We start from the raw sequence: 19,523 nt of genomic DNA, 5'->3' as shown, positions 1-19,523 counted from the left end.
GTGCTGAGCAGGTTAGTAAAACTTCTGTTTAACTTTGAAATGAATAAAAATGCTATGAAACAAGGATAACTGGATAAAGACATAAACAAAAACAAACATCAAACACATAAACAAACAGAACTAAACATAATACAAATTGATCTGACCTCAGAACATTCAGTTTGGCATGTGGACTCTCCACTGCAGCAGACAGAAGCTTTACTGCTGAAGCCTTCAGGCTGTCGGTACTCAGGTCCAGCTCTCTCAGACTACAGGACTGGGAGCTGACCACTGACAACAAATTTTCACAGCCTTCCTCTGAGACGTTACAGCTGCTCAGTCTGAGAGAGAAAGGGAAAAAACCACAACAAAAAAAACAAACAATATATGTGATCAAATTAAATTTGTTTATATGTTGAACCCTTTTTTTAAAAAATTTATTTAAACCTATGAGACTATGAGTGCTACCAGTCCAGTGCACATGATTGGTACCTTGATGGTACCTTGCTCAGGGGTACCACAAGGTAACTATTCGGTGGATTCGACCCCTGACCTTATGATCATGGGGCGACCACTCTGCCTACTGAGCTAATAATTCTGTGTACACTGTCATACAATATTAACTAAAACAATTATTTTAGAAAATTTTAGTAATTCAATAATCATGCTCATTACCTGTGTATTGTGAATAACACTGGATTTTAAACACTAGCTGTATAAAACTCTTCCTGTTAAAGGTGCGTATAAAGGAGATGAGCTGAAATGCAGACTTCATGGAGAATGTTTGCTGTCAGCATATATCAAAGACAAAGCAGAGATCCATCCAGTCTCTTCCACTAAGCCCACAGAGGGACAGACAACCACTCTCACTCACACCTGCATGAAGTTTAGATCACCAGGTAACCTAACTGCATGTCTGTGGACAGTGGGAAGAAACTGTAGAGGACCCAGAGTGAACCCACTGTAATTCTGTGGGAACACTGGTTATGGAAGCCTTACAGTTACATATGGTTACTGACAAGAAACACGACCTTAGAGGCAATTTCAGTAATGAAGACCGAGTTTCTCCCTCCATACAGGATGAAAACATGACAGCACAGCAGAGATTTATATTTAAAAAGGGAGGGTGTGCACTGAAAGTGAGATACAAACTTGAACTTAAATTATGAACATCAGAAAAAGATGTAGGTGAAGTCTGGCAGGTGACGTTTGTGCTTTAGAATAAAACAACCAAACTCCTGGAGTTGGAGACAAATGAACAAGCTGAGGATAATAAACCTGTCAGAGGGGCTGAAGCATCAGAGCTCATGTTCTTATAGGCTGGGTCTGGATTGTCCTTTGATAAGAGTTACAGAACAAAGTGTGTTTTAGAAATGCTGGAGTGAAACATTAAAACTACCATATATTTACTGAGTGACTGATGATCATTTAATTTACTATTTTAAAAAAATGTTACAGTGCTCTTTGAACTCAGCATTTCTGATTTATTTCCCATGATTTTAACAATGAAGCGATGACAACATGTTTACTCACAGAGCTTTGTTGGAGGCTTTGACCACTGGCAGCATTCTCAGAAGAGCCTCCTCTGAAGCAGAGTATTTCTTGAAGTCAAACTCATCCAGATCTTCTTCTGATGACAGTAACATGAAGGTCAGAGCTGAGCACTGAGCAGGAGACAGTTTACCTGTGGAGACACTTCCTGAAGTCCTGTATTGTTGGATCTCCTCCACTAGAGAACGATCATTCAGTTCATTCAGACAGTGGATCAGATTGATGCTTTTCTCTGCAGACAGATTCTCACTGAGCTTCTCCTTGATGTACTGGACTGTTTCCTGATTGGTCTGTGAGTTACTTCCTGTTTGTGTCATCAGGGCTCGTAAGAGAGTCTGATTGGTCTGCAATGAAAGACCCAGGAGGAAGCGGAGGAACAAGTCCAGGTGTCCATTTGGACTCTGTAAGGCCTTGTTCACAGCACTCTGGTAGAAGTGTTTCTTTGCAGATTCTCCTGTTTCAGACTTCTTGGATGTTGTTTGTTGTTGTTCCAGCAGATTGAGTCCAGAGTTGATGAAGGTCAGATGGACATGAAGAGCAGCCAGAAACTCCTGAACACTCAGATGGATGAAGCAGAACACCTTGTTCTGGTACAGTCCTCTCTCCTCTTTAAAGATCTGTGTGAACACTCCTGAGTACACTGAGGCTGCTCTGATATCGATGCCACACTCTGTCAGGTCTGATTCATAGAAGATCAGGTTTCCTTTCTGCAGCTGATCAAAAGCCAGTTTTCCCAGAGACGCCATCATCTTCCTGCTCTCTGGACTCCAGTGTGGATCTGTCTCAGCTCCTCCATCATACTTGACCTTCTTCACTTTGGCCTGAACCACCAGGAAGTGGATGTACATCTCAGTCAGGGTCTTGGGCAGCTGTCCTCCCTCTCTGGTTTCCAGCACATCCTCCAGAACTGTAGCAGTGATCCAGCAGAAGACTGGGATGTGACACATGATGTGGAGGCTTCGTGATGTCTTGATGTGGGAGATGATCCTGCTGGCCTGCTCCTCATCTCTGAATCTCTTCCTGAAGTACTCCTCCTTCTGTGGGTCAGTGAACCCTCTGACCTCTGTCACCATGCCAACACAGTCAGGAGGGATCTGATTGGCTGCTGCAGGTCGTGTGGTTATCCAGAGGCGAGCAGAGGGAAGCAGTTTCCCCCTGATGAGGTTTATCAGCAGCACATCCACTGAGGTGGACTTTCTAGGGTCAGTTAGGATTGTAGTTTTGTGGAAGTCCAGAGGAAGTCGACACTCATCCAGACCATCAAAGATGAACACAACCTGGAAGTCTTCAAAGCTGCAGATTCCTGCTTCTTTGGTTTCAGTAAAGAAGTGATGAACAAGTCCCACCAAGCTGAACTTTTCCTCTTTCAGCACATTCAGCTCTCTGAAAGTGAATGGAAATATGAACTGGATGTCCTGGTTGGCTTTGTCTTCAGCCCAGTCCAGGCTGTATTTCTGTGTTAAGACTGTTTTCCCAATGCCAGCCACTCCCTTTGTCAGCACTGTTCTGATTGGTTCAACTCTTCCAGGTGAGGCTTTAAAGATGTCTTCTTGTCTGATGGTTGTTTCTGGTCTGTCTGGTTTCCTGGATGCTGTTTCAATCTGTCTGACCTCATGTTCATCATTGACCTCTGCAGTCCCTCCCTCTGTGATGTAGAGCTCTGTGTAGATCTGATTCAGGAGGGTTGGGTTTCCTGCTTTAGCGATGCCCTCAAACACACACTGGAACTTCTTCTTCAGCTTAGACTTAAGGTTACGATGACAAACAGCAGCTGGAAGTTCTGAATAATAATAATAAAAATACAACTTTAACAATCATATTTTACAAAATGCTGATGACAATTTCTGACCCACTGAGAAATGACTGAACACACTGGTGTCACAAGTCTCTCATTTATCCAGCAGCTTAAATCTTTAGATAAATCCTCTTACGTCTCTGCAGACGGTCAGCCAGCTCCTCCTGCTTCATTCTCCTCAGGAAGTCCACTGTGATCTTCACAAATGCCTCTCTGCTGTTTCTCCTCTGCTCATCATCCTCCCTCTGAAACTCCAAGCACTGGGGCTTATTTGGATTCAGAGCCTTCTGGATCTTCTTCAGCTCGTTCTTCACAAAAGTGATGATGTTGTCCTCCAGCAGCTGGAACAGAATATTTATGAATGACCCACCACTCTGAACTTTAGTCCACACAACATCCACTTCTTTACCATCAAGGGGCATATCATCCACGAACTCTTTACCAATTATAGGTTTGACTTTATCTGATTAACTGAGACTTTGTCCACAACTCCACGATCCCAAAACGTTGATGCTGTTCATATGAATGCAGCGATTTCAGTGGGAGAAACATTTCACTGGTGTTCAGAGCTGAACTACCAACAGGTTGATGATCAAAGCCAGAAACTTGGAGATGTTTCAGGTGACTGAGTTGATCGTACAGACAACTGGTCTTAAAGGTTCACTCTGTTTACGCATACAGATCAGTATTTAAGGTTTGACTCTCATCATCCACTGGGGCACAAACTGGGCGCCATCAGGACACTACAACACAGAACAAACACCATCCCCACAGACACAGCAGCCAGCGAAGCAGAAGAACTTCACATCAAGAAGGTCCTGAGTAAATGTGAACGCTGGTTTGAGGGCGGAGTCAAGGAGGCCATTTATGTGAAAAGGAAAGACCATCTCTGAATGGAGGAGGGGCCTAAGGGTACAACTGTCACCATCTTACATGCTGTGATTGCAGCCATTCCCCAGCTCTCTGTGAACTGGACTCATGACCATTGATCAACAACCATTGATCAATGGTCCTGACAATATGCGTACCAATGATCAATGAACTGACCTCCCAGCCCATTGTTCCTTCAGTGGGCTGGTTTCAGTCATACAAATGTCCTGTTTATGAGATTGAAACCTGCAGTCAGCTGAGACTGAAGAAGTCACCTGATGATGATGAAACGTTTCTCCCACTGAAAACATCCAGATGAACAGAATCAAGCTTTTTGGGATTTACGTACCTGGATGATTGAGCATCAAGACACAACTCTGTGACTTTTCTCAGATGAATAAATCCTCTCCTCCAGCTTTGTTTACATCTACCAGCCCTGTGGCGCTGCCCAGGGACAATAATCTATGTGAGAGGTGGAAAGTCATACAGGTGTCTGCTCCTGCCTTCAGTTATTTTATCTACTGTGTGTCAACTGGCTGAACCTCCTCCAACTGTCTACTGTCTCCCTAAACTCAACAATGACTTAGTGATCTATCCATTCTCTGACCAAAGACATCCTGCTGCAGGAGGTTAACATAGCAGCCAATGATGATCCCACTCACTGTGAACAACACATTTGGACCTGATTTGCTGCTCTGGTTTACACGTGAACTTCCACTGCTGCTGTCACCAACTTGAGAGGAGAGAGGAGTCCTCCTTCCCGTGGGGTTTACTTTCTCTACTACTTTCACTATAAACACGCCCCTTTCATGCACCTGCAGAGGGCCACCAGCAGATGGAGCTGTCTTAAACAAATCCACTTGGATAGTTAGCTGTAGATGATTTTCTCAGTATAATTGTAGGACTTTGAGTTATTCTTTAGATTTATTTAAACTCTTATATTGTGCACAAGTGTTGAGCGACCCATAATTTCTCTGTACTTTTCATAAGAGCAGCCAGACTTTCAGCTAGTTTTTCTTTGCTCTGCAGGTTTATGAAGGTGTGTCAAAGTTGTTCTTTGGACATTGGCTGCTTATTAAATCATTTTCAGTCCTCGTACAGAAACACTCTTCAAGCTAAATCCAAGTGTGTTAGACCAGAGTTAACCTGATAGATATGTGTGGGTGTGTAACTCTTAGAAGCTGATTGGCTGCTTTTTATGGGGGCTGGGTCTTTGGAAAGTGTTTTAGTAACACACCCTGAACTGCACACTTTAACAAACAACATGAGATTTTAACTGTAATGTAAAACTCATGTGATTCACTGTTATTAAGCACAAACACATCTATGGCCCTGTTTCCATTAGTAGCTGCTCAGATCGACTCACCACAGGTCGCCACGACTGGACTGGATCCACTGGTTTCCATTACAGTTGAGGACCACCTAATGTGGTCGTCTCAATACAGCCGAGTGTCAGCTCACATCATTAGTAAGTGCTAATGCTGCTAATTTCCATCATATTTGTCATTTATTGCTCAAAGTTATTGAAGAAACAGTTATTCAGCTTCATTCCCACTGATCTCGACTACAAACTGTTTCACGTTGGTTTCTGTTTAAAGCCTCGATGTTTAAAACGTTTCCCTGTGATCACATTTGCACCGTCTGATTTCAAAGTTTGTTTCTTTTGGTCATTTAGTCCACAGAGTCCTTGGTGTTCTGAAAGGGACCTATAAATAAATGCATTATTATTAATATTAAAGTAGTTGTTGTACATGTACAGACCATAAATATGGAGTCCAGCTGTGTTTGATGCTGCTGGGCAGACTGACCACTGGGAACCTCTGAGCTCTGCTGCTCCACTCTGTGGAGGAACCATGAAGGATTAGATCAACACAGGATAAAGATCCAGGAGTTTCTGCTCAAATAACTTCATCTGAATCAAGTCTGTCAAGTTTTAAACTCTCAGATTGTGAACATATCAGTAATTTTCAGTCTGTTTTCATGGACGTCCTTTCAGTGGTGATGTCAGGGATGATTTTGAAGAAGCTCATCAAACTGAACCATCAGCAGATCACTGCTCCAAAACCAGAACATGATCCGAGTCTCCCTCCACCACCAGAACACCAGCTTTACTAACGTGGTAGATCAGTGTAGTACAGATCAATAACTGATGAGTCATTTGATCAAAATCACTGAGTGCTTCACGTCTGACCCTCTGATGCTTCTGTAGACATTTTGCATATTTAATGAATGTCTGACAGTTTTACATTCATTCTATGAACACAGTGGAAATGTTGTGTTATAGTCTCCATGTTGTTTCCAGCATCATAAATTCTTAAGTTCAGAAAATTAGATTCTTTCTTCACAGCTGAAAAACAACAACATTTATTCTCTATTGAAATCTGCATCGTCCACTCCAAAGGTCACAATCTGAAGGTAACATCTGGTTTTGTTCCCTGTGGTTAACTCTGAGCATCAGTATGGTGGGATTTATCCACTACATCCACACCACTGTGGTTCAGTGTTGTCCTGATGGAGTAACAGCAGCCAGTATGATCCAGGCTTTAGCTGCTGGGTCTCTGTGTGACCTCTCAGACTGTTTAACAGATCAGACACAAAGAGAATCAGAGCAGCTCTGTTCTTTAAAGACAAACATGAACCCACTCAGGTCACACTTTCCCCACAGATATGAGCATCACTGTCCTCAAACAGCAAATGACCAAGTCGAACATTTGGATCTTTTCTCTTTCATTGTTTTCTTTTTAATGAATCTTTGTAACAATCTGAGGATGTTTCAGGTCATATTTATCCAGGAAACACAAACATGTAAAGGAGTCATCACAGCTCTCTGACCTCGTTGCTCCAGGTTCACCACTGAAGAGTGGAGGTTGACCTTTGGACCAGTCACTCCTCACAGACGGACAGCTGGAGCCTGCAGACTGTGACCTCTGACCTCTGCAGACACAAACATGATTGAAGCAGCTGTGATCACACAGACTGCAGATAATGCAGCTGTTTCCTGTCAGTAACATCCTCTTAGATTAGAGTTCAGCTTTTTACAGGAAAACTGGACAAAACTGATTTTTGTTACAAACTCATTTTCATTTCCTCTCAGCTCACAAACACAGTCAGACAATCAACCAGAGTCAACACTGATTATAATGTCAGTGCAGAATTATTTCTGTTACTCAGTGAGTTCAGCTCTCTGACCTCGTTGCTCCAGGTTCACCACTGAAGGCTGGAGGTTGATGTTTGGACCCGTCACTCCTCACAGACGGACAGCTGGACCCTGCAGACTCTGCTCTGTCCTCCTCTTCCTCCATCATCATCTTCAGTCAGTCTGAGAGGTAAACCACAAACACTCAGTGAGTTCACATTAACAGGAGGAACTGAGTTACAGTCGCTGACCTCTGACCCGTCATGTGACCATGAAACCAGGTCAATATGTCTGTAGGTTCAGTCATCCAGGTCATGTGATCTAAGGAGCTTGGAGAGAAAACAGACGTCTTTAAGTTTCTGGAAGACGTTTCATCTGAGAAGCTTCTTCAGCTCTAAAACCAAACGGTGGAGAGTCCCAGATATTTAAACCTGAGAGGGAAAGAAAGCATGTCGCTGACCCACCACTGATGTTATTTCAAGGAGGAAACTGAGAGCCTTTGCACCAGGAGCACAAACATCAGCTCCAGCAATGATCCACTGATGTGTTTTTATTCCATGTATGAATGTTGTTATTGACAGAGATGACGTTTGTGTGTCAGTGATGCAGTGACTGTTGTTGTTACCTGTACAGGCTGGTTAGACTCTATGAAACAGATCATACAGATCTCTGCATGTTAGAAGAGACTATTAAAGGTCATGAATGAGACAAAGGCAGGGAGGCGTCCTTTACAGCTAAACAGCAGAGTGAGAGAACAGCCAGCACCTCTACATTTATCACATTATACAGCACATGTATGATACTGACAGGGATGAGAAGAATTTAGTGATTCTGATCCCATCATTGATATTACTTATTGATTCTCAGTAGCTCTGCTCTGACAGTCACCACCATCACTGAGCAGCATATCAAAGACATTTGTGCACATTAACTGCATGTTGTGGCTCAAATGTTTGTGCATGTTGGAGGCATTTCCTCTTTGTTGTGATCAGTGTTGGTCATTACTCAAAACAGTCATTATTACACATATTACACAGAACACTTTAATTAAAAGTAATGGAGTACGTTACTTCATTACTCCTCATAACATTACTTTGATGTTAAAATGAACAAATGAGCATGTAACAACATAAAGCTGAGGTACAGCCCCACACACCAACACAGATCCTGATGAGGTCACGTGATGTTTCTCTGAGTGTTTATGAACACAAATCAAAGATGAAACAGCACAAAGACACTTCAAAGTGATTCTACTGTAGAAACATGAACAGGTAGAAACCTGCAGCCTGACTGCTCATCACTTTGTTACCTGTTCAAGTTCAGCAGCAGCAGCTCAACTTTATCACGGTGCTGGTCTGGGGTCAGTGTTTACTCAGCTTTAACTAGTGATGTGACGTTCTGTATCGAGGCTTCGAAGCGTGTGTCGCGTAATGGAGGGGGCGTTTCCGCGACGCGCGTATCGAGGCTTGCTTCATTTATGGGAGGAGCTGAAAATGATGACGTCCGAAGCCTCGCTGCCCGGCTGTACCACGTGACTGCTTCAGGAAGCGGTTCGAACTTTGCCGCGAGCTATGACAGCGATATAAACCCCTCAGACAAAATGTGGGCGTTTGATGGAGAGTTGCGGTTAGTGAGAGTTAGAGACAGTTTAGAAAAAAAAAATCGCCTACGACCTGCCACAGTGGAGAAACTGTTTCTTTTTAATAAAAACCAATGATGTGTCCCCTAAACACTAATCACTGTCCTTGCCTCAATGTTACAAAAGCACAACCACTGTCCACACCTCACCTCACAGTATATGATCATTTCCATTTTAGGCATTTCCAAATAATCATGTTCCATACTGCCAGTATAAATATACACAGTACACTGCATCACTACAATATACATGTTTTACACACTCCTTTTGTTGTTGACATTTACAGGCTGTGTGCAAAAAGGCCACACTCTTCAAATTCATCAGCTGCTCTGCTATCAGTCCACTAGGTGGAGCCTGAAGCACACACGATGCATTCACTGACACACACTGAGTCACTGTGACTGGAAGCTTCAGTCAGTCCAACACGTGTGAACATTTTAAACCTTTCAGTTGATGGACTACTTTTAATTAACTGCTTTAGCCCACTTACAATGAAAATTTAAAAAAATCTTGTTCATGACCTGCAGCATGTTAACACTATTGGAAGGAAAAAAAAAACTTGAACTCCAATTTTGAAAACACAACTTTCTTTTTTTTTTTATAAAGCTCTGACTTGTATTATGAGTCTGTGGTCTGGGAGAGAGTCTGTAACTCTGTCTGCAACATACAGTAAATAATGACCAATGTTGGTGATAGAGGATTTTTATTATGCAATATGATCAAGTATAATCAAATGTGCTTTATATTCAAATACAATATAATCAAGTGTGTTTTATTTTCTAGTGTTCATATATTTTCACGTAACTGAGTCTATTTGTTAACACAAACGCAATGTATTCTTTTTTAGTATCTGTGATGTCAGATAAGCATGATAAACTTCTGTATTCTTTACCCCAGTCTGAAAGGTCAGACAGGTTGAGATAATGCCTGAACTCTCCTCCTGTAACTGAAAAGAGGAAGTACTATGTAATCAGTTTCTTACCCTATAAATAAAGGAACAAGACATGCATTCTGTGTGTGTGATTTTGCTGAGAGGCACACACCCATGCGCATGTCTTAAAACTCTCTGATTTGGTCTGCAAGTGTCTTATTTTCTCTTACTTGTGAAAATAAATGTCAAAACCCCTGACAGTTGGGCAGTTAATTATATAGTTACTTCTTCAAAAAAGTAACTGAGTTATGCAAACAAAGTTTTTTGCAGCTGTTTACCTAAAAATGCAGCCAAGGTGTTTTTTTAAAATAAACATTTCAAACTATTTACAGAACAATCAGCTGTTCTGCATCAAATCTGATGCCACACAAATTATTTGTGCCGCTCCAAAAAATAATTTCTGTCCTCTATGAGATGAAGGAGAACAACAGCCTAATACCTGCAGGCCTGACAGCAGCAGATGTGTCACTGCTGTAACACCTGTAACACTCAGCAGTCGCCTCATTGTTCTGACACACACAACAACACTATTGACTACACTACACACTAACTACACACTAACTACACACTAACTACACAAGATTTGCTCTAAACGCCTCAAATCTCTCACATCTCAAACACGCCGTCACTCCGTTTCTTAACAACTAAATGCCATGTTTTGATTGGTTTACTTTAATTTCAATTCAGGTTAGAATTCTTTTTGTGTGCGCAACACAGATTTTCTCTGCGCAGAGACCGTGCCAACAGTGCGCAATTCAGAATCAGAATCAGAATCAGAAAGGGGTTTATTGCCAAATGTTGAGCAGGTTTACAACATTAGGAAATTGCTGCGGTGCTTCAGTGCAAACAAACTGTCATAAATTGCGCTTAAATAGACATGAAAAAAATAAAAGTAGGAATAAGAATTAAAAGTGCTACGTAGAAAGATATGTGCATGAGATATACATGAGAATAAGAATTAAGAGTGCTGCGTAGAAAGATATATACATGAGTGCAGGTGGTGATCAGTGCCAAACATGGAATGATGCAGTGACACAGCGTAGGGTCATGTGTTTGTGGCGGGGACAGTCATACGGTTATTGTTCATGTGTCCAACAGCAGAGGGGAAAAAAACTGTTCTTATGGCGAGAGGTTCTGGTGCGAATGGACCGGAGCCTCCTGCCTGAGGGGAGCAGGTCAAACAGACTGTGTCCAGGGTGAGAAGGGTCAGCTGAGATCCGAGCTGCACGCCGCAGTGTCCTGGAGGTGTACAGGTCCTGCAGAGATGGGAGTCTGCAGCCAATCACCTTCTCAGCAGAGCGCACAACACGCTGCAGTCTCTGTTTGTCCCTGATAGTGGCTCCAGCGTACCACACGGTGATGGAGGAGGTGAGGATGGACTCGATGATTGCAGTGTAGAACTGCATCATCGTCCGTGTTGGCAGGTTGAATTGCGCACGTGCGCAGCTTAGAGGGAACATTGCTCACAAGGTGACTACCAATAAAAATGAGTGTGCTTCACTGTCAGAGCTACGGTGATTCAACCAGTAGGTCGAATGACTTGATAATAAAAATGTTTATTTGATGCTTTGCATTGAGGCGCATTGTTGAATTTGCAGGGACACAATAACCACAGATCAGTTGTTCAAACCACTACAGTAGGGAGCCATGTTATGAATAATAATAATACTACTAATAATGTTAATTTAAGTAATTGTTTTTGACTGAACATCACATATAATGTAACAAGCAGAAAATTCAGGTTAAGTGCATTATCAGCATTTGGAGGAGCTCCTTATCCTTCTCTTTACTGCTCACCTCTTACAAAGTGTTCACACAGTTTGCTAGCCTCTGTCAGCCTGCTAGCTATGCTAACAAGTCTACTACACACACTTGACTCGGTCACATGACAGACAGCAGAGATAGCTGCTCTGCTAGCTAAGCTAACTCATGTTAAAGGTCAAAGAAATGAGGCGATGCTGCTGGGAGTTACGTCACAGACTAGCAGAATTTAGTTATTCAGCATAATATTTAATCCTTATTATCTCCTCCTCTCACCTCTGTTTACATCTAAAAACAAGAAAATTTAGCCAACAGTTTATTAGCTTTGGTGAAATTATAAACAGGCATCAGCGCGGTCACCTATACTGTCCTTTAATGCTGGAGCAGCAGGAACACCAGTTAATCTAAAATCTCCTTTTCTCTCTGAAACAAAGTGACAGCAGGCTGAGTCAAAGACAGAAACCTTATTTAAACACCAAATATTCACTTCCTGATCCAGGATTCAAAGAGGACGTTGAACTTACTCAGCTTCTTCCAATGAACGTCTTCACTCTGCAGCTCTCTGCTGTCTGGACCAGGTCTGTGTAGAAACAGAGAAAATCCTCTGCTTCTTCTCCGTCAGCAGTCGTCTGTGTCTGCAGACTGCGTCACATTAAACACTTCACACCAGCAAAGACTCTGAAGCTCACAGGTCAAAGGTCAGCTGCTGCACCTTTTGTGATATTAATTTGATCAATAATTAACCTGCAGCAGGTTTCTGCTCCAACTCCAACACACAGAAAACAACCCTGAGAACGAATCAGATGGTGTGTGGGTGTGTCTGCAGGCTTCAATAGATGAGCATTAAACACTCAGCAAAGAGGCTGAAGCTCACAGGTCAAAGGTCAGCTGCCACACTGTATATAACAATTCACTTTTGAACAGTAGATAGCCTGTAGGCGTCTCTGCAGTGATAAACAGTTTACACATTAAACACTGAACCATAAAAGAAGCTTGAGCTGCAGCTCACAGGTCAAAGCTCAGCTGCTGCACCCAGTTATGAGTTTAAATAAATCATTAATCATGATCTTTTCCCTCTCAGCACTTTCACTTGGCCTTGGAGTGTTTTGACGGAGCTACACTGTATGTTTCAAATGTTGTAAATAAATTGGGAGTTAGGGCTGGGCAATATGGCCTAAAATCCATATCGCGGTATAATTTGAAGCATGTGCGGTAACAATATATATCGCGATATATTCTTTTCTTCTGTATAACATATTTTCCACACTATAAGGACTTACAATCCTTTAATTTTCTCAAAAATCAAGAGTGTGTCTTATGTATGAATTCTGGTTGTGCTTACTGACCTCGAACCGATTTGGGCGTGCAGAAATCTGTTAAAAAATGTTTTAGTAGAACTTTGGTAAGCTACGAAGCCGCATTGCTTGATGGATTGTCAGAGCATTACGGCTGCCGTGGTGAGGAGCTTTGCGGAGTAATCTGGGTCTAAAACTCTGTCCGCTTCAGGTCCCAAAGTCAAACGAACACTAAGAGTTAAAAACGGTCTAAATTCTTTCATCTTTAATAAAATCATCAGCGTTGCTGCTTTACCAGGTGTAACAATTAAGTTTAACATCCATGAAAACAGAATTTATTAAATTTAACGGAGTTAGAAGTTAACAGGAAGTTAGCTCGCTAGTTTACACCTAAACATTTCATAGCATGTTCTGACTGAGAGATTTTTGAAACTAATTCAAACAGCTCTGCTATCACTTCCAGCATAAATGAAGACAGAAAACTAAACAGCAGTGGCGTTTGCAGGGTTACTGAAGTTGGACTACCTGGTATATAATGTTGTGCTACGTGATTGCTAGCGACACAGCTATGTTAGCATAACATTAGCACAGTGAAGCTGGAGGATGAACGCCAACTTTTTTTCCACTCGATAAAAGTTAACGTGAGGGATTCTGGTGGTCAGGGACAAATGCAATCGCATAGCAGGATGCTGTACACGGGCCAAACTTCAGTCAGGAGAACAACTGAAATCATCCATCCACAATACGAGGTTAGTTATGATTCGTCTCGGAACTGAGGACGCCATCATCTACCTGCTCAATCGTGTCTACACCCATCTGGACCAGCCGGTGAGCACTGTGAGGGTCATGTTTTTTGACTTTTCCAGTGCTTTCAACACCATCAGGCCGACCCTCCTGGGTGATAAGTTAGCAGCGATGCAGGTGGATGCTTCTCTGGTGTCCTGGATTGTTGATTACCTGACAGGAAGACCACAATATGTACGTCTCCCACAGTGTGTGTCTGACAAGGTGATCAGCAACACAGGGGCACCACAGGGGACTGTCCTCTCCCCCTTCCTCTTCACCCTCTACACCACAGACTTCAGCCACTGCACAGAGACCTGCCATCTTCAGAAGTTTTCTGATGACTCTGCGGTGGTTGGATGCATCAGCAGGGATGATGAGACAGAGTACCGGGCTGTGGTCGACTCCTTTGTCACGTGGTGTGAGCAGAATCATCTGCAGCTCAACGTGGCAAAGACCAAGGAACTGATCGTGGACTTCAGGAAGACCAGGAAACACTTGACCCCTGTTTCAATCCAGGGGGTCAGTGTTGACATTGTGGAGGACTATAAATACCTTGGAGTACACATTGACAATAAACTGGACTGGGCTAAAAACACCACAGCACTTTACAGGAAGGGCCAGAGTCGTCTCTATTTTTTGAGGCGACTGAGGTCCTTCAACATCTGCCAGAAAATGCTGAGGATTTTCTATGAGTCTGTTGTGGCCAGTGCGATCCTCTATGCTGTTGCATGCTGGGGGAGCAGGCTGAGGGTCGCAGATGCCAACAGACTTAATAAACTAATCCGTAAGGCCAGCAATGTTGTGGGGATGGAGCTGGACTCCCTCAAGGTGGTGTCGGAGAGGCGGATGCTGTCCAAGATAAAGACAATGTTGGATAACACCTCCGACCCACTCCATGACATGCTGGTCAGTCACAGGAGCACGTTCAGTGAGAGACTGAGGTTACCGAAAATCACCACTGAACGACACAGTAAATCATTCCTGCCTGCCTGTCTGTCTTGTCTTAATGTTGGTTTAAAATGGAGCACTGTAACAAAAAATAATTTCCCCCAGGGATCAATAAAGTATTCTGATTCTGATTCTGATTAATATACTGCAACAACATGGGAATAGAGCAGCTGCGAGAGAATTCAACATTAATGAATCAATGTTACGGAAGTGGAGGAAGTGCAGTTTTTGGCTTTCCCCGTATTTCAAAAGTGCTTTATCTCTTTGTTATGACTGTCGCCCGCCATAATTTGAAGAGGATAATGGTTGGTCGTGTCCAAATTCATGGGCTGCATCCTCCTGAGGCCGCATTTGTAGACCGATTACGTCACAGCGACGCGCCGAAGGCTGTCCAAATTCGTAGACTCCTCCGAATGCGGCCGACAAATGCGTCCTCCTTTTCCCCGAATTTGAAGGATGGGTCAGGTGTGTCCTTCGTGGCCTACCATATCCCAGAATTCATAGCGCGGCCCAGCCAAACTCCAGTTTCCAACAATGGCGGCCGCTACTAAGTTTTAAAATTACTCATACTAATCTTTCTGTGTCACAAAATAAACTTTTAACATATTTTCATGCGAGAAAGTAGCTGTGTAAACATCAAATATCTGCTCGGTTTATCAAGTTATCGCATATTTGCAAAAGTGCTTCGACGTTTTCGGAGACGTCTGCTACCCAGCTAGCCGGGAGCTCGAGGGTTACTGATGCGGCCGAGAACGGCACAACTCCCGGCACATCATTTTCAGATCACCGCGGACTATCGCTGCTCGATTTAAACGTAATGTATAAGTCACTTAGACAACCTAAAAATTTTATTGTTGGGCTTTTTTTCAGTGTTTTGTTTCTTCGTGAGTAAATCGGTTTGGCTAAGATTAAAGTTATTAGATTAGAATCAGAATCAGAATCAGAATCAGAATACTTTATTGATCCCTGGGGGAAATTATTTTTTGTTACAGTTTTTTGTTAGATTAGATAAAATAAAACTTTATTAATCCCCCGGGTGGGTTCCTCCTTGGTTTTTACACAGCTGACTAAACGTGAAACAGAAAACTGATTAAACAGAAGTATGAGACAGTCGAGAATTTACGCCAGTGTCCTGTTATATTTTAGATAGCAAGGAGTTTATTAAACTCCACCGAGACAGCGGTGACGCTAATCTGAAGGCTAGACCGTCCAATTTCACGGCCGTTTACTTCCGGCCTACTCGACCTTCTGAGGACCCGGCCCACGTAGACCGCGAAGGCCGGGTCCTCAGGAGGATGCAGCCCATGAATTTGGACACGACCAGCGTAGCCGCTGCGATGCTTTAGACCAAAAAAGGCACAGCTTGATGACATCATCAACATGCGCTATCGCGATAGAGCGATATATATATATATATATATATATATATATATATTAGGGGTGCAACGATATTCGTATCGATATTGAACCGTTCGATACAGTGCTTTCGGTTCGGTACGCATATGTATCGAACAATACAATTTTTTTCAATTTTTTTTTTTTTTTTTTTTTTTTTTTGTGTCCCGTTTGGATCTATAGCCATCAGAATTGTTGTCTTGAGGCCAAGAAAGATGCCAAGAGGATTTATTTTAAGTGGATCATCATATTGGTCCATTTGATTGACCTTTATTATAATTATGAATTTATTTTATTTTCAGTTGCAAACGGGACAGACATGACTGTGGGATAGGACAGGGGGAAAGAATGAAAGAAAGAGGGGGAGAGAAAGAAAGAAAACCAAAGGGGAGAAAAAAAAAAGAACAATACAAAATTTGTAATTTATTTTATCAACTTTCCTTCTGACGATGCTGTCTGTGTTGAGCGCTCAGTGAATCTGCATTTGACTACTCCGCCTAGGCTCGAGAGTGCAGCCTAGGCAGAGTAGTCGAACGCAGATTCACTGAGCACTCAACACAGACAGCATGGTCAGAAGGAAGAGCGCAGGGCAAGCTAGCGAGACAGAAGTGGACCTCCCCACCCTCATTCAGATCTGGCGTTTGGAATTATTTTGGTTTTCATGTGACGTATGACCCTGAAGGTAAGCGAGTCATGGACTAAAGTAAAACAGTATGTTGGATGTGCCATGCAATGCTCAATTACATGGGTGGGAGCTAGTGTGTTAGCGCAGTTAGCTCGTTAACGTGTTGGCCGTCTAGCCCCTCTGTATAGGGTAGCTCGTTAATGGAGATTTGCCGTGTTGTGGCGTTAAGGTTATTTCAATGAGATTAACCTGAAAGCACTAGTGGGAACACAACGAATATGACTGCACATTTACACCGACATCATCCTAGTGCAAAGACAAAAACAACAAGCATGCATGCTACAAACTTTAGCCGAGTCATTTAGACAGCTGTTAGCACAGGATTCTCCTTATGGAGACCTGATATGTTTAATATGCTGCTGAGAATATAGCCCAGAAGAAGCGGATAGTATAGCTTTTATTTTGGAAAGAGACATTTCTCTGTAATAAACTCTCTTTTCCAAAGATGAGTGATTCCTCAATCAGATACAGGGCTCGCAATATCGCTAGCCCGACGTCCCGGGGCTATCTCTCCCCTGCCTGTCGGGCTATTGTAGGAAGGAAAAATATATGTCAATGCTTTTGCATTCTTTCAGAAATGTAGCTGGGTAATTATGTCATTGGGTGAGCCACTGTCAATATGTGACATATTGAAATTGTGTTTGAATTTGCGCTTGTTTTTTTGCTTTCACTTTGCAATCGCGCGAACTGTGTATAGAGCGCGACAGCACTGATCTGTGAGTGATGATAATTTGTGCACCAATTCCTCTGACATCGTCTTATTAATTGTTAGCTTACTATGCAAACATGACAAGTGAAATCTCCCACAGCTTAAACATGTGAGAGGTTGATCGCGCAGAGAATCGCTGAGCTTATGTGAGTGCGGCAATATATATATTTCACTACGATGACCTGGATGACTGAGAACCTTCACAGACAGATATATATTTTAGTTCTGCTGAGCCAAATAAGACAGGTCAGGGTGAAGAAGTGACAGCCAAAGAAAAGCTTACCACAAAACGGAGAAGTTATGACAAATCAGACTATAAGGCAAAAAGAAAGTGCAGCTTTATGGTTTCATGGACAAAAGAATTTCTGTGGCTGCAATATGACGAGCTAAAAAACAACACGCACAAGGGTTAGGGTTAAATTTAAAAACTGTACTTTTGTGTTAAAATATATATTTATAATTTTAATAAATGACAAATTAAAAAGGCATGAACATTTTTTTTGTATCGAAAAAATATCGAACCGTGACACCAAAGTATCGAACCGAACCGAACCGTGAATTTTGTGTATCGTTGCACCCCTAATATATATATATTTATTTTTTTTTATTTTTATTTTTTTTTATTAGTAATATAAACATACAAACAAAATGCACCATATATCACAGATTCAGAGAATAGACCTTTCTTACATATTAGGAACTTTCATGCATAGTGAAAATAAAATACAAAGATGGGGTCACATAATTCAACAAATTATTAACTCACTAAATCAAAATCTTCTATAAAGGAAATAAAAGAAGCAGCCTTTTTCTTCTTAACTAAAGTCAAAGATTTAACCAACAGGTTTAAGTCGTTTTTCCAGTAAGCTAGTGTTGGTTTAGTCTTAAAAAAACGACATTTATGTATAAAATGCTTGCACAAGATTAATAACACATTAACACCATAATTAGCTTTCTTTTCTTTCAAAAACACTCCAAACATTATCATATTTAGGGTAAATGGGGTCATTTGAATCCCCTTGGAATAAAGCCAGGTATGAAAATCCAACCAAAATATTTGTATAAAATTGCACAAAAAGAATAGATGATCCAAATCCTCCTCTTCTGTTTCACAAAATGCACAATTACCTGTTTCTATTTTGAATCTATCACTAAGGAGTCTATTTGTCGGGTAAATTTTATTCAAGATTTTAAATTGGACTTCTTTCCCTTTAGGAGGGATAGGGAAGGTGATATAATCAGTTCTTATTTTTTCAATTTCTTTCCTTTGGAAATCTTTTAATATGTAATTACGTCTAAGTAAATTTGGAGAATAAAGACTCCTTAATGAAGATCTAAGAAACTTATTGTTGCATTTAACATCACAAAATCGAATACCATCTATATATAATTGCCTTAACTTGGGGGAGATGTCAGAATATATTATATCATTTACAACTATGTTTTTAAGTGACAATGGAATGGATTTTATAACCCGATTAAATTTACTTTTAGAACATTGGATATTAAACTTCTGGCAAAAATCTTGATGTCCTAGAACATGTCCTTCCTCATCTACAAAATGGGCAATTGCCCAAACACCTTTTGATAACCAATCTTGAATAAAAATAGATTTTCTGTTTATCAGCATATATCTATTGTTCCAAATTGGGCTATTATGTGGAGTGAAATTATGTTTAAATAACATTTTCCAATAAAGAAGGACCTGTTTATGGAATTCAGAGAGTTTAGCAGGTAGCTTAGTAATTTCAAAGTCACACTTTAGGAGAAAGTCGATACCCCCCAGTGTGTTGAAGACCTTATTTGGTATAAAAAACCAAATGGAGTGTGGATTATTTAGGAAGGATTTTAACCATTTAAGTTTCAAAACACCATTCATTACATCAAAATCAATTGCGTTTCCACCGCCTTCAATGTATGGTTTAACCAAATCATCTTTAGATATATAATGGCACTTATTCCTCCAAATAAAATTAAAATTCAAGCCATTAATTGTCTTAATAACTTTATTCGATATTGATAAAGAGTAAGCTGGATATATAA

The 19,523-nt window shown here is 41.5% G+C and overlaps 3 protein-coding genes across 3 annotated transcripts in view; 1 reads left to right on the top strand and 2 right to left on the bottom strand.

Annotated features, from left to right (window-relative positions):
• LOC147336935 (NACHT, LRR and PYD domains-containing protein 12-like) overlaps positions 1–12,322 on the bottom strand; it is a 98,464-nt gene extending 86,142 nt beyond the window's left edge. Inside the window, exon 1 of the mRNA XM_086285699.1 lies at positions 12,187–12,322. The gene's annotated coding sequence lies outside the window, so the exon portion shown is untranslated. The remainder of the gene's footprint in view (positions 1–12,186) is intronic.
• The window catches only part of LOC147336918 (protein NLRC3-like), a 1,139,417-nt gene that overhangs the window by 395,509 nt on the left and 724,385 nt on the right, over positions 1–19,523 (top strand). The gene's annotated exons all lie outside the window — the stretch shown is intronic.
• On the bottom strand, positions 1,236–12,314 carry LOC147336936 (protein NLRC3-like). Its single transcript, XM_086285698.1, has 5 exons — positions 12,187–12,314; positions 7,385–7,514; positions 5,957–6,035; positions 3,462–3,666; positions 1,236–3,310 (listed from the first exon to the last, which is right to left on the bottom strand). Exons 2-5 carry the CDS (start codon positions 7,501–7,503, stop codon positions 1,509–1,511), a joined length of 2,205 nt encoding a protein of 734 aa, XP_086141824.1. The 5' UTR covers positions 7,504–7,514; positions 12,187–12,314; the 3' UTR covers positions 1,236–1,508.

Source organism: Aulonocara sp. 'chitande type north' Nkhata Bay, linkage group LG3, assembly GCF_057382095.1.
Source record: "Aulonocara sp. 'chitande type north' Nkhata Bay isolate Kocher_YH1m ecotype deep benthic linkage group LG3, A_spYH_male_GT1.1, whole genome shotgun sequence".
NCBI lineage: Eukaryota > Metazoa > Chordata > Actinopteri > Cichliformes > Cichlidae > Aulonocara > Aulonocara sp. 'chitande type north' Nkhata Bay.
This window is presented reverse-complemented; position numbering and strand designations above follow the sequence as displayed.